Below are 15,948 nucleotides of genomic sequence, written 5' to 3' on the forward strand. Positions count from 1 at the left end.
AACCTCTACCACCTAGAACAAGGGCAGCAGGCATATGGGACCACCACCTGTAAATTCCCCTCCAAGCCACACACCATCCTGATTTGGAACTACATCACCATTCCTACTCCCTCCCTAACTGTACTGTAAGTGTACCTACACCCATGGACTGCAGTGGTTCAAGAAGTTGGTTCACCTTCACCTTCTTGAGAAGATGGGCAATAAATGCTGGTCTTGCCAGCGACGCTCACAAGAATGAATTTAAAAAAACAGTAATGGTGACCATGTAACTACTTGATTGTCACAAAACCCCATCTGGTTCAGTAATGTCCTTTCGGGAAGGAAATCTGCTATCCTTACCTGGTCTGGCCTATATGTGACTCTAGCAATGTGGTTGACTCTTAACTTGCCTCTGAAATGGTCTAGCAAGCCACTCAGTTTAGGGCAATTAGGGATGGGCAATAAATGCTGGCCTTGCCAGTGACACCCACATCCTGTGAATGAATAAATAGAGATTGGGTCGTCTTATGCCCCATGCTGACTCCGCCCAGATAAGGTTATCACTGACCACTTCTTTGTTTCTTTTGTTATGCGCATTCTTCTTCCCCTTCCAGCCCTAGTGTGTTCGCCCTGGAAAGAATAACTTTCCACCAAATCACTTACAATTGGACTTTCAAACTCCAACTATCTAGCCTTTGGCCTTCCATTCTCCACGATCCTCTGCAGCTGTCAATCCACTCAATTACACTCACACCTCTGCCTTTGATGTCCTTGTCCCCAGTAAAACCCTTACTTTCTTCCAGCCTGGTCATTCCCCATGGTATGACCCCCATTTTCACTCCCTGAAGTCGAAGGGTATACAACTGGTTTAGCCGTATAACAACAAGTGCGAGGCACTTATGAACTTCTGTCTCACTAAGGTTGAGATCAGCTGTTTACTCTGCCATATCTGCACCAAGCCAAACCGTGTCTTTCTCTCCGAACTCCCTTCATGGTGTCATGATACTTTTTTTTTGGGGGGGGGGGGGAGGGAATATGCGGTGTGTCTTTAAGACAGCAAAGGATCAGTACTACTTTAAGAACATGCAAGCCTCAGGAGTTACCGAAAAGGTGCATTTTGATTGCCGTTGGATACAACCATCCAGAGGGAACCAACCAGTTTCAAAAGGTGCATCCTGGTTGCCTTGGATACAGCCACTCAGAGATTGAGGATCGATATACAATGTTGCGATTAACTTTTAAACTGGCTTTTTGTTGAGACAGACTGTTCTAACAGACACAGACAGCTGGGCCAGGATGAACTGAACAGAGATCTCTGTTAATTTAAACTGAAGGAAGAATTTAAATTGTGATTATTGTTCATCCCTCAGAATTCTAAAGCCAGATTGATTCTGTTGAAAGCACTTGTGAGTTGTTGATTTGCTGTGGTCATCACTGGAGGAAAGAGAAGTTTGAAGCTTCGGATGTCGGACTGTTTTCCTTTCCTCATCGGACTCTGGAAGATTGCGAGTGGACTTTAATCAGAGGATTATTCATTGGGAAGTGTAAATCTGCAAGGACACTAATTGTTTCTATTTTAAATATGTTTTTATCTTAGTAGTGTTTAAGAATTTAGTTTTTCTAATAAACATTTAATTTGTTGATCTAAAGACACCTGGTTTGGTTCACCTCATTCAGAGGTTAATAGATGGTTCAATTCAGCTGTGGTTTTCTTTAATTTGGAAAGTTTACAGTGATATGTTAGGCGATCTGTGGGGTGATGGGACTGAATTTACAGTGTGCTGCTGTCACCGCAATTATAATTATATATTTTGATTGGGGGCTTTGTCTTGAATGGTCGTGTCGTAACAATGGCCTATCTGACCATATCATGTTCATTAGATCCATCTCCTGCTCCCTTTATCCCATTACCACGAAACTACTGGACACTCAATTTCCCTTCTGGCCCCCATGCTAGCTGACATTGTAAGTGGTACCCTTACCTCAAGTAACGTCCTCCTTTCAAAACAAATTATCATCCCTCCTTCCTGAAAAAAACCTATCATCAACCCTGCTGTCCTTGCAAAATACATCCCCATCTCCAAGCTCCCTTTCCTTTGCAAAATCTTTGAACTAGTTGCTGCCTTCTGAATTTGGTGTCCATTATTCTCAAAGTTCCATGTTTGAATCTCTCAGTTTTTCACCCCTGCCAGAGCACTAAAATGACATCCTTTGATATATTTTCCGTTTTGTCCTCCTGGACCTCTGCAGCCTTTGACCACACAATCATCACCCCCCTTTCCTCTGTTATCCAGTTCAGTGGCAGTACCTTCACTTGGTTCTACTCATCCAAATCCTAGCCAGAGCATCAACATCAATGCACCATTACCTCTAGAGGCCTACAAGGATCTATTCGGCCTCCTTCTCCTCATCTACATGCTGCCCCGGGCAATATCATCTGAAGACGTGGAATCAGCTTCCACATGTACGCTGACAACACCCAACTTTATTACTGCACCACCTTTCTCAACTTCAGCACTGCCTGTGTTGACAGACATTCAGTCTTGCATCAGCTGCAATTCCCTCCAGTTTGGGCGGCACAGTGGCACAGTGGTTAGCACTGCAGCCTCATAGCTCCAGGGACCCGGGTTCGATTCTGGGTACTGCCTGTGTGGAGTTTGCAAGTTCTCCCTGTGTCTGCGTGGGTTTTCTCCGGGTGCTCCGGTTTCCTCCCACAAGCCAAAAGACTTGCAGGTTGATAGGTAAATTGGCCATTATAAATTGTCACTAGTATAGGTAGGTGGTAGGGAAATATAGGGACAGGTGAGGATGTTTGGTAGGAATATGGTAGTGTGGGATTAGTATGGATGGGTGGTTGATGGTCGGCGCAGACTCGGTGGGCCGAAGGGCCTGTTTCAGTGCTGTATCTCTAATCTAATCTAAATGTTGGGAAATCCAGAGCCATTGCCTTTGGGTCTTGCCACAAATCCTAGCTGATTTCATTCCCATCCAATGACTGTAGGTAGGAAAAGACTATAATGCCAGACGGTTATGAAGGTCGCAGTGATCAATAATATCAGAAGCTGTGGAGAATCTGAGGAGCAGAAGGAGGGGACTTGTTAAAGAAAGACTTGCATTTATATAGCATCTTTCACAACCTCAGGAGATCCCAAAGCACTTAAAGCTAATGCAGTACTTTTGAAGTTGAAGTACCGTTGTAATGTAGGAAATGCAGCAGCCATTTACTCATCAAGCTCCCACAAACAGCAATGTGATGATGACCAGATAATCTGTTTTAATGATGTTGATTGAGGGATAAACATTGGGTTGAACATCAGGGATAACTCCCCTGCTCTTCTTCAAAATAGTTTCTTTTACATCCACCTTAACAAGCAGTCGGGGCCTCAGTTTAACGTCTCATCCAAAAGACAGCACCTCTGACAGTGCTGCACTCCCTCAGTACTAGAGTGTCAGCCAATATATTTTTGTGCTTAACTCTCTGGTGTTGGTCTTGAAACCACGACTGAGGCAAGAGTTGAACCACAGTTCTGATGAAGGGTCATTGACCTGAAACGTTCACTCTGTTTTTCTCTCCTTAGAACATGCCAGGCCTGCTGAGTATTTCCAGAACGTTCTGTTTTTTATTTCATATTTCTAGCATCTGCAGTCTTTTGCTTCTGGAAAGGGGGAGGTTGGTCCCAGAGAGATAGTTTTTAAATTGTTATGGTTGAGGGTGGTCTTTCTTACAGACAGAGGTTGATCATAGCACTATTTAAAGAGCAAAGTGGGGAAATATAATGCCCATGGATAGAAAACTACTCATAAATGTCTATTAGTCATTCCGGACCGCTGACCCACCTGGCTCCTTTGTGGAGCGCGAGCAGTCCAGCGTTAACCGCCGCTGCGCGAAACGCGTGACTCCGCCCCTCCGCTCGCGCTCACCGACCCCGCCCCACCAATCAAACAATCGCGGCTCGCGCTCCTTCCGCCCCCACCAACCGAGTCTCGCGCTCCTTCCGCCCCCACCAACCGAGTCTCGCGCTCCTTCCGCCGCCGTTACCCCTCCCACCCCCAACTTCTCCAGAAGTCCCGCCCCCTTTCGGTTCTGGCGCCGCCTTTTCTCCCTTGCTTGGCTCTTCCCCCGGCGACGAGCGGGTCAGTGCCATGGCTGTTGTGGGTGACTGCTACCTGGGCATCGATCTCAGCACCCAACAGGTAAGAGGGAGTCTGACTGAAGTGGGGTCGGAGGGCGTACCTCATTTCTCCCCGGTTGTTGGTTTACTCAGCTTTGAGGTGGTTGGTGGCGGCTGTTTTGAAGGACAATAGTTTGGATGACAGTCCAGGGGATGGAAGATGATTTGGAGGTTTGCGTGTCAAGCTGGGGGATTTAGGTTGGGGGTTGAGATGATTTTGGGTTTAAGGTGGGGGTTTTGAGAGTTTTGGTTTAGGTGGGGGTGGGGGGAGTTGATTTGGAGGTTTGGCTTTAGATTGTGGGTTACAATGGTTTGAATTGGTGGGGGGGGGGGGGGGGGAATTTAGATGAGTTGGGGATTTGGGTTTAAATTGAGGGTTGAGGTGGCTTGAATTGGAGGGGAATTTAGATTAGTTGGGGATTTTGGATAAGATTGGGGTGGGTTGAGGATTTAGGCTGGTTAGGTGATGAGATGTGTGTTTGAGGGTGAGGGTAAGGATGGGGGACTGCTTTCAGCTGGGTGTTTGGAAGATGGGTTTTGTCTTTTAAGTTTGAGAATGACATACAACAGACAATTTACTGAATGATTTATATAGCGACTCATGGTTCTTTTAGCAGATTGGCATCAGTCACCAGTGAACCTAAGAAATTCTGATCCAGCCATCCTATGTAGGAGTGACAACCAAAAGCTGTTTTACATTATGAAGTACAGTTGATGTGGCATTGGAGACCACAAATCACAAGTTGCCACTGGGGCTCCACTTTAAAAAAAAATGCAGTTAGATTTCCTCCCTTTCAGCAGGTTTCCGAAGAGAGAGAAAAGTTAAAAAGCAGCAGTGGCACCTCATACTTATGAGTTTCGACATGAGTGCAGTTGTCCCAGGAGCACTCCATATAACATAAAATATGTAATAGGTACAGGATTATGGTGCAAATGCTTAAAGTTCAGTTAGTGGGGATGTTAGATCTACATTAGCTTTGACCCTTTTTTAAAAAAAATTTTCTTCCTGGCTTTTCTTGTCACTTAACTGAAACTTTTTCTTAAGTTCAACAATGCTAACTATTGACTAATAAAAACTCATAAAAGTCTAACTCTGAGCTATTCTCTGAAATCTTTAATTTTAACCCAGTCTGACATTGTACTTTGATCTCAACTGTCACATGCAATCACTGACAGTAGACTGAGTCCAATGTGTTATGTTTTTATAAATGGGGCAGAGACTTCCTGAAAAAAAGTATTTGTAAAACTATTTAGTTCCCCCTTGTTCGCAAAACTCTGACATTGTGATGCAAATTTTGTTAAGGCGTGCAAAGTATTACACAAATAATTCAGTGGTGTTTGCACTGTGAGAAAGATAGCTAAGTGCATGTACAAAAGTAGGTTAAAAACACCTCATCTGCAACAGTGCTCACCTTGCTTCAGATACTTGTTGTTTCAGGACTGATTAAGAAAGATGCTCCCTGCACACATGCTGACTAAAATTAGTGTTGCATCGCAAGGTGCGGCTGAATGACGTGGTGATAGCGCCTATTCACACCCTCCCAGTGCATGCTGAGGGCATACCCGCGTCCACCCCTCCTCTGCAGTAACGTTACGCAGGAAGCAGCCGTTAGCATCGATCACCTGGAAATCGGTGGTAGGCCTCCGTGTCGCCAGAAGCTACACAATGCAATTTCGTGCCCGTAAGACCAAGATTGCATTAAAGCACTTAAATAATTTATATCCATTTTGTAGAAAGCAAACTATATATGGTAGTTATATATCTTTAATCTGGGGGTTTTGATGACATTCATAAACTCCTTAAGCTTTGTTCCAGTGATTTGGGGGATCATGTGAACAACTCAATTGGATTGCTATTATGCAGGATGCTATTAACCATTTACAATTCGGTATATTAGGACACAGGTTTCCATCCATGAATAAATGTTCTTCTCTGTCAGATGAAAGCTATGGCTATTGATGATAATCTGAATGTGATCCATGAGACAAATGTGAAGTTTGATGATGATTTGCCAGAATTTGGGTAAGAAGACTTCTTACATTCACTTCTGTTTAGTACAGTGGGGAGGGGGAATGTGGAGCAGAGACAGACACAGATGGAAATATAATCTTGTTAGATTTGTTAAACCTGTTGTAATGTTTTGGTACTGCCAGCTATTTGGTATTTGATTTAGCAGAAATAGATGGTAACCTAGGGGCTAAAAAGAGTGAGGAAATTAAGGGAATTAATGTCAGCAGAGAAAAAATATTGGAGAAACTTAAGGGACTAAAATCTGACAAATCCCTGGACTTGATGGCCTACGCCCTAGGGTTCGAAAAGAGATAGCTGCAGAGATGGTGGACGCGCTAGCTATGATTTTCCAAAATTCCTTAGATTTGGGAACAGTACCATCAGATTGGAAGTTGGCAAATGTTACACCGCTTCTCAAGAAATGTTACACTGCTTCTCCCCATGATATGCTCCTCCTGCGCTATGTGGGAAATCAGGGACGCTGCCAGTGTCCCTGGTGACCATGTGTGCAGGAAGTGTATCCATCTGCAGCTACTGGCTACTCGCATTACGGAGCTGGAGCTGCGGGTGGTGGGTTCACTGGGGAGCATCCGCGATGAGGAGGACGTCGTGGATAGCACGTTTAATGAAGTGGTCATACCGCAGGTAATGGCTGCACAGGCAGAAAAGGGATGGGTGACCACCAGACAGAGTAGTAGGCTCAGGCAGGTAGCGCAGGAGTCCCCTGTGGCCATCCCCCTCTCAAACAGATATACCACTTTGGATACTATTGAGGGGGGGATAACCTCCCAGGGGAAAGCAGCAGCAGCCAAGTTCATGGCACCATGGAGGGCTCTGCTGCACAGCAGGGGAGGAAAAGGGGTGGAAGAGCTATAGTGATAGGGGATTCTATTGTAAGGGGTGCAAGTAGGCATTTCTGTGGCCGCAAACGAGGCTCCAGGATGGTATAACCTTTGACATTTCTTACATTTGCTAGTTCCGAAGAAGGGTCACTGATCCGAAATGTTAACTCTGCTTCTCTTTCCACAAATGCTGCCAGACCTGCTGAGTGGTTTCAGCATTTCTTGTTTTTACTCCAGGATGGTATGTTGCCTCCCTGGTGCTAGGGTCAAGGATGTCTCTGAGTGGCTGCAGGACATTCTGAAAGAGGAGGGTGTGAGCAGCCAGAGGTCATGGTCCATATTGGTACTAACGACATAGGCAGGAAGAGAGATGAGGTCCTGCAAAGTGAATATAGGGAGTTAGGCAGAAGATTAAAAAGCAGGACCTTTAGGGTTGTAATCTCAGGATTACTCCTTGTGCCACATGCTAGTGAGGGTAGGAATAGGAGGATCAGGCAAATAAATGCGTGGCCGAAGAGCTGGTGTAGGCAGGAGGGCTTCAGCTACTTGGATCATTGGGATCTCTTCTGGTGCAGAGGTGACCTGTACAAGAGGGACGGGTTGCATCTGAACTGGAAGGGGACCAATATCCTTGCGGGGAGGTTTGCTAGTATGACTCGGGAGGGTTTAAACTAGTCTGGCAGGGGGGTGGGACCCAAAGTAGTAGTCTCTCCGATGAGATGGTTAAGGCAAATGTAGAGGTTAAAGCAGGCAAGTCCAGTAGGCAGGCCGGGCAGGGGCAGGACAGGGAGCGTGGAAGGTCTGGTAGGCTAAACTGCATTTACTTTAATGCAAGAAGCCTTATAGATAAGGCAGATGAACTCAGAGCATGGGATTGTGATATTCTAGCTATTATGGAAACGTGGTTGAGGGATGGGCCGCTCAATGTTCCGGGGTACCGATGCTTCCGGCGTGACAGAGGTGGAGGTAAGAGAGTAGGGAGAGTTGCACTATTGATTAGTGAGGACATCACGGCAGTACTTAGAAAGGATATCCCGGGAGGGACGTCCAGCAAGGCCATATGGGTAGAACCTAGAAATAAGAAAGGGGTGATCGGTGTAGGAATTATAGGGTTGTAATAATAGGTGATTTTAACTTCCCTAATATTGACTGGGACTGCCTTAGTGCTAAGGGATCAGATGGAGAAGAATTTGTTAAGTGTGTCCAGATAGTTTTCTGAAGCAGTTTGGGGATGGTCCTACTCGAGAAGGGGCTACACTCAACCTCCTCTTAGGAAATGAGGCTGGGCAGGTGGTTGCTATGTCAGTGGGGGAGCACTTTGGGACCAGTGACCATAACTCTATTAGCTTCAAGATAGTTATGGAAAAGGATAGGACTGGTCCTCAAGTTATTGTCCTAAATTGGGGGAAGGCTAATTTCGATGGCATCAGACAGGAACTCTCAAAAGTTGAATGGGAGAGGCTGCTTACAGGTAAAGGGACGTCTGGCAAGTGGGAGGCTTTTAAAAGTGAGATAGGAAGAGTTCAGGGCCAGCATGTTCCTGTTAGATGGAAGGGCAAGGCTGGCAAGTTTAGGGAACCTTGGTTGACGAGGGATATTGAGGGTCTGGTCAGGACAAAGAAGGAGGCATATGTCAGGTATAGGCAGCTGGGATCAAGCGAGTCCCTTGAGGAGTATAAGGGATGTAGGAGTACACTTAAGAAGGAAATTAGGAGGGTGAAAAGGGGCCATGAGATTTCCCTGGCAGATAAGATAAAGGAGAATCCTAAAAGATTCTATAAATATATTAAGAGTAAAAGGGTAACTAGGGAGAGAGTAGGTCCCCTTAAGGATCAGTGTGGCAATCTATGTGTGGAGCCACAGGAAATGGGCGAGGTCTTAAGTGAATACCTCTTGTCCGTATTTACCGTGGAGAAGGTAATTGAAGCTAGTGAGTTCAAGGGAGGGAACAGCAATATCTTGGAGCATGTCAACATTACAAAGGAGGAGGTGTTGGAGGTTTTGAAGCGCATTAAGGTGGATAAATCCCCAGGGCCTGACCAGGTGTATCCTAGGATGCTATGGAAAGCAAGGGAGGAGATTGCTGGGTCCCTGGCAGAGATTTTTGTATCATCGTTAGCCATGGGTGAGGTACCGGAAGACTGGAGGATAGCTAATGTTGTGCCTTTATTTAAGAAGGGCAGCAGGGATAAGCCAGGGAACTACAGACCGATGAGCCTTACATCAGTAGTGGGAAAGTTATTGGAAGGGATTCTGAGAGACAGGATTTATATGCATTTGGAAAGGAAAGGTCTGATTAGGGATAGTCAGCATGGCTTTGTGCGTGGGAAATCATGTCTCATGAATTTGATTGAGTTTTTGGAGGTGGTGACCACGAGGATTGACGAGGGCAGGGCGGTGGACGTTGTCGTCATGGACTTTAGCAAGGCCTTTGACAAGGTCCAGCATGGTAGGCTGGTCTGGAAGGTTTGAACACATGGGATCCAGGCTGAGCTCGCCAATTGGATACAAAATTGGCTTGGTGATAGGAGGCAGAGGGTGGTAGTGGAGGGTTGTTTTTCAGATTGGAGGCTGGTGACCAGTGGTGTACCGCAGGGATTGGTGCTGGGCCCTCTGTTGTTTGTCATATATATTAATGACTTGGATGTGAATGTAGGGGGCATGATTAGTAAGTTTGCAGATGACACCAAAATCGTTGGTATAGTGGACAGTGAAGAAAGTTGTCTAAGGTTACAACAGGATATAGATCAACTGGGAAAGTGGGCAAGGGATTGGCAAATGGAATTTAATGCAGACATGTGTGAAGTGATGCATTTTGGGAAGTTAAACCAGGGCAGGACATGTACAGTAAATGGCAGGGCCCTGGGGAGTGCTCTTGAGCAGAGAGACCTTGTGGCGTAAGTACATAGTTCCGTGAAAGTGGCAACACAGGTAGACAGGGTGGTGAAAAAGACGTATGGCATGCTTGCCTTCATCGGCCGAGGCATTGAATACAAGAGTTAGGACGTCATGTTACAGTTGTACATAACGTTGGTTAGGCTGCATTTGGAGTACTGTTTGCAGTTCTGGTTGCCACACTACAGGAAAGATGTGATTTAAGCTAGAGAGGGTGCAGAAAAGATTCACAAGGATGTTGCCTGGTTTGGAGGGCTTGGGTTATAAAGAGAGATTGGATAGGCTGGGTCTGTTTTCCCTGGAGCGAAGGAGGCTGAGAGGGGACATGATAGAGGTATATAAAATTATGAGAGGCATAGATAGGGTAGATAGCCAGAGTCTGTTTCCCATGGTAGGAGTGACTAAAACTAGAGGAGGTTTAAAGGAGATCAAAGGGGTAAATTTTTCACACAAAGAATAGTGGGTATCTGGAATGAGCTGTCCGAGGAGGTGGTGGAGGCAGGAACAGTAGCAACATTTAAGAGGCATCTGGACAGGTACTTGAATGAGCAAGGCATAGAGGGATATGGAATTAATGCAGGCAGGTGGGATTAGTATAGATAGGCATTATGGTCAGCATGGACGCGGTGGGCCGAAGGGCCTGTTTCTATGCTGTACGACCCTGTGACTCTAAAGGAGGGAGAGAGAAAACCGTGAACTACAGGCCAGTTATCCTAACATCAGTCATTGGGAAAATGCTGGAATCTATTTTTAATGAAGTCTTAACAATGCACTTAGAAAAGCTCAGTATGACCAGAACAGGGCAACATGGTTTTACCAAAAGGAAATCCTGTTTTGCAAATTTATTAGTTTTTTTGAAGATGTTACTAGTAGGGTAGTTAAAGGGGAACCGGTAGATGTCGTACACCTGGATTTCCAAAAGGCATTCGGTAAGGTGCCACACAAAAGGTTAACAGGCAAGATAAGGGCTCATGGAGTTAGGGGTAATAATTTAGCATGGATAGAGGATTGGTTAACAAACAGGAAGTAAAGAGTGGTCATAAATGGGACATTTTCAAGTTGGCAGGCGGTGGAGTGCCACAAGGATCAGTGCTGGGGCCTCAGCTTTTTACAATCTATATTAATGACTTAGATGAAGAGACAGAGAGTAATGTATCTAAGTTTTCTAATGATACATAGGTAGGTGGAAAGGTAAGCTGTGGAGAGGACACAGAGAGGCTACAAAGAGTCGACGGGTTAAGTGAGTGGGCAACAAGATGGCAGATGAAGTATAATGTTGGAAACTGTGAAATTATTCACTTTGGTCGTAAGAATGCAAAAGCAGAATATTTTTTAAACGGTGTAAATCTTGTAAATGTTGATGTTCAGGTGTGCTTGTACAAGGAAAGCAGAAAGTTAGCATGCAGGTACATGCAGGAAATTAGGAAGGCAAATGGCATATTGGCCTTTATTGCAAGGGGTTTGGAGTACAGGAATAAAGGGGTCTTGCTACAATTGTATAAGGTTTTGATGAGACCACATCTGGAGTACTGTGTGCAGTTTTGGTCTCCACATTTAAGAAAGAATATATTTGCATTGGAGGCAGTACAAATTGGTCCCTGGGATGAGGAGGTTGTCCTATGATGAGAGGCTGAACAAATTGGGCCTATGTATCCTCGGCTGTTATGTGAGGCACGGGAAGAGATAGCAGGAGATTTGACACAAATTTTCAAATTCCCTCTGGCCACAGGAGGATAGCGAATGTGGTACCATTATTCAAGAAGGGTAACCGGGATAAACCAGGTAATTACAGGCTGGTGAGTCTAACATCAGTGGTAGGGAAACTATTGAAAAAAATTCTGAGGGACAGGATTAATGTCCACTTGGAGAAGCAGGGATTAATCAGGGATAGTCAGCATGGCTTTGTCAGGGGGAGATCGTGTCTCACTAGCTTGATTGAATATTTTGAGGCGGTGACTAGATATGTAGATGAGGGTAAAGAAGTTGATGTAGTCTACATGGATTTTAGTAAGGCTTTTAATAAGGTCCCATATGGGAGATTGGTTAAGAAGGTAAGAGCCCATGGGATCCAGGGCAATTTGGCAAATTGGATCCAAAATTGGCTTAGTGGCAGGAGGCAGAGGTTGATGGTCGAGCCTTGTTTTTGTGAGTGGAAGCCTGTGACCAGTGGTGTACCACAGGGATTGGTGCTGGGTCCCTTGCTGTTTGTAGTGTACATTGATGATTTAGACGCGAATACAGGAGGTATGATCAGTAAGTTCGCAGATGACACGAAAATTGGTGGTGTCGTAAATAGTGAGGAGGAAAGCCTTAGATTACAGGACAATATATATGGGCAGAGCAGTGGCAAATGAAATTTATTCCTGAGAAGTGCGAGGTGGTGCATTTTAGGAGGATTAACAAGGCAAGGGAATATACAATGGATGGTAGGACCCTAGGAAATACAGGTCAGATGAACCTTGGTGTACATGTCCATATATCACTGAAGGCAGCAGCTCAGGTAGATAAGGTGGTTAGGAAGGCATATGGGATATTTGTCTATATTAGCCAAGGCATAGAATATAAGAGCAGGGAGGTTATGATGGAGCTGTATAAAACGCTAGTTAGGCCACAGCTGTACTGTGTACAGTTCTGGACATCACACTATAGGAATGATGTGATTGCCCTGGAGAGGGTGCAGAGGAGATTCACCAGGATGTTGCCTGGGCTGGAGCATTTCAGCTATGAAGAGAGACTGAAAAGGCTGGGGTTGTTTTCCTTAGAGCAGACAAGGCTGAGGGGGGACCTGATTGACGTCTACAAAATTATGAGGGGCATTGTCAGGCTAGATAGGAAGAAACGTCTTCCCTTAGTGGAGGGGTCAATAACCAGGGAACATAGATTTAAGGTAAGGGGCAGGAAGTTTAGAGGGGATTTGAGGAAAAAAATTTTCACCCAGAGGGAGTTGGAATCCGGAACGGACTGCCTGAAGAGGCGGTAGAGGCAGGAACCCTCGGAACATTGAAGAAGTATTTAGATGAGCACTTGAAATGCCGTAGCATACAAGAGCATACAAGACTACGGGCCAAGTGCTGGAATATAGGATTAGAATAGTTAGGTACTTGATGGCCGGCATGGACACGATGGGCCGAAGGACCTGCGTCTGTGCTGTATGACTCAATGACTCTATGAAACATACAAGATTCTGAAGGGGCTGGATAGGGTAGACAGTGAGAGATTGTTTCCGTTGGCCGAGGAATCTAAAACATGGGGACACAGTCTCAGGATAAGGGACCGATCATTTAGGACTGAGATGAGGAGAAAATAGTCAAAGGATTGTGAATCTTTGGAATTGGTCCATCGTTGAATACATTTAAGGCTGGGATAGACAGATTTTTGGTCTCTCAAGGCGAGCGGGTGCGAAAGTGGACCTGAGGCCTAAGATCAGCCATGATCGTTTTGAATGGCGGAGTAGGCTCGATGGACCATATGGCCTACTCCTGCTATTTCTTGTGTTGCTAAATTCGACAATTTAACAGAAAAGGCAAAAACTTAATCCAATAAAGGCTGTAGGGGTGAAAGTCTTGGCATAGAGTGTGTGAAATGGGAATTAACAATTTTAAATAAATACAGGAAGTGCTCGAAATACTCAGCAGGTCAGGCAGCATCTGTGGTGAGATAAGCAGAGTTAACGTTTCAGGTCTGACTTTTCATCAGTTCTGAAAGTCCGAAACTAGGGTCGTAAATCTAAACAAAGCAAATTACAAAGGTATGGGGCGAGCAAGTTTGCTAACGTAGATTGGAAAACTACATTGAAAGATATAGCGGTAGACAAGCAATGGCTAGCATTTAAAGAATTAATACATAAATTGCAAAAAATATACGTTCCAATTGGGGGCAGCAGGCAGACTCTTTAAGCTGGAGGGCTAATCAGAGGCCTTCCATCTTGAGGTGAGCAGCAGGCTGCAGTAAAGGGTGAGTAACTGAGAGGGTGCTTCAACATGGTGATACTCTCACCAATCTTTTAAAAAGTTTTATTAAAAAGAGAAAAAACAGCCAGGCCAGCACTGTTGGGGTAGGGGGGAGCGGCCTTTAGCTGCGCCAGCACCCAGGCAGGTAGGAAGGGCCTCTAGGTCTGCCCGGAGACTGGCTCCCTGGTCTGCCACAGTGCATGCCTCTAAGCAGTTAAATTGCTTCCTGTCACATTGGGAAGCTGGAGGCCCACTGGAAAATCCCAGTCATCTTCCTTTACCCCTGGGAAACAAGGGCTATAATGGGCCTAATTGGCTAACTGCGGGGACAGGTAGCGCTGCAGGACCAGAACCCACCTCGACAAAAATGGCCGACGCTGGCAACAGAGCCAGGAAACCGGCATGCCAACCGTCACTGGTGTTTTTGTGTCCTGTCCGCCTCCTTTCCCGACGTTGGTGGGGACTGACAATTCAGCCTGTAGAATATTTGGAGTTTCAAAAAGCATTCAATAAGGTGCCACACAAGAGTTTATTATGCAAAATTAGGACTGTTGGGATTGGGAGGTTGGGGGGGTGGGGGAGGAGGTGTCATAGTTTTGCATGCATTGAGGTTTGTTTTCTGTCCACTAACCAAATCGTAAGAATAATCTCGACATTTTGGGGTTGGCAGGCTGTAACTGGTGGGGTACTGCAAGGATCAGTACTTGGGCTCCAGTTATTTACAATCTATATAAGTGGCGGCTCAGTGGTTAGCACCGCAGCCTCGCAGCTCCAGGGACCCGGGTTCGATTCTGGGTACTGCCTGTGCGGAGTTTGCAAGTTCTCCCTGTGACCGCGTGGGTTTTCGCTGGGTGCTCAGGTTTCATCCCACAACCAAAGACTTTCAGGTTGATAGGTAAATTGGCCATTGTAAATTGCCCCTAGTGTAGGTAGATGGTAGGGAATATGGGATTACTGTAGGGTTAGTATAAATAATTAAAAGTGGTTGCGAATTGTTGATCTGCTGTAGTCATCGCTGGAAAGAAGAGTTTGAAGCTTCAGATGTTGAACTGAATTACTGAATGGCCTATCGATGTTTTGGGCGGCACAGTGGTTAGTACCGCAGCCTCACAGCTCCAGCGACCCGGGTTCAGTTCTGGGTACTGCCCGTGCAGAGTTTGCAAGTTCTCCCTGTGTCTGTGTGGGTTTCCGCCGGGTGCTCTGGTTTCCTCCCACAGCCAAAGACTTGCAGGTTGATGGGTAAATTGGCCATTGTAAATTGCCCCTAGTGTAGGTAAGTGGTAGGAGAATGGTGGGGATGTGGTAGAGAATATGGGATTAATGTAGGATTAGTATAAATGGGTGGTTGTTGGTCGGCACAGACTCGGTGGGCCGAAGGGCCTGTTTCAGTGCTGTATCTCTCAATAAAAAATAAAATAAATAAATAATGACCTCGATGAGATGACTGGTTTAACATATCCAAGTTTACTGACAATACAAAGTTAGGTGGGAAAGTAAGCACTGAGGAGGATGTAAGGCTGCAGAGGGATATAGGTAGGTGGGTGAGTGTGCAAGAACATGGCAGATGGAATGCAATGTGGCGAAGTGTGAAGTTATCCACTTTGGTAGGAAAAATAAAAAAGCAGAATATTTTTTGAATGGTGAAAGACTGGGAAATGTTTGCATTCAGAGGGACTTCGATGTCTTTGTACATGAATCTCAGAAATTTAGCATGCAGATACAGCAAGCAATTAGGAAGGCAAATGGTATGTTAGCTTTTGTTACAAAGAGATTGGAGTATAAGAGTAAAGAAGTCTTACTACAGTTATATAGGGCATTGGAGTACACACCTGGAGTACTGTGTGCTGATTTGGCCACCTTATTTAAGGAAGGACATACTTGGGAGTGCAACGAAGGTTCGCTAGACTTGTTCCTGGGATGAGGGGATTGTCCTATGAGGAGAGATTGAATAGACTAGCCTATATAGATGGACGGCGCAGTGGTTAGCACCGCTGCCTCACAGCTCCAGCGACCCGGGTTCAGTTCCGGGTACTGCTTGTGTGGAGTTTGCAAGTTCTCCCTGTGACCGTGTGGGTTTCCTCCCACAGCCAAAGACTTGC

At 45.5% G+C, this 15,948-nt stretch overlaps 1 protein-coding gene across 5 annotated transcripts in view; it reads left to right on the forward strand.

The window, feature by feature from the left end:
- The first annotated feature begins 4,055 nt into the window (after nucleotides 1-4,055).
- Nucleotides 4,056-15,948, forward strand: part of xylb (xylulokinase homolog (H. influenzae)) — a 319,204-nt gene continuing 307,311 nt past the window's right edge. Inside the window, exons 1-2 of one of the 5 annotated variants that reach the window (XM_068015134.1) lie at nucleotides 4,060-4,173; nucleotides 6,092-6,174. In XM_068015134.1, coding sequence (XP_067871235.1) covers nucleotides 4,123-4,173; nucleotides 6,092-6,174 — 134 coding nt within the window. In that variant the 5' untranslated portion in view covers nucleotides 4,060-4,122. Of the gene's footprint in view, nucleotides 4,174-6,049; nucleotides 6,175-15,948 lie in introns of those variants that run through there. The other 4 variants (XM_068015141.1, XM_068015166.1, XM_068015149.1 and 1 more) reach the window with 4 other exon arrangements.

Source organism: Heterodontus francisci, chromosome 2, assembly GCF_036365525.1.
Source record: "Heterodontus francisci isolate sHetFra1 chromosome 2, sHetFra1.hap1, whole genome shotgun sequence".
Classification (NCBI taxonomy): Eukaryota; Metazoa; Chordata; class Chondrichthyes; order Heterodontiformes; family Heterodontidae; genus Heterodontus; species Heterodontus francisci.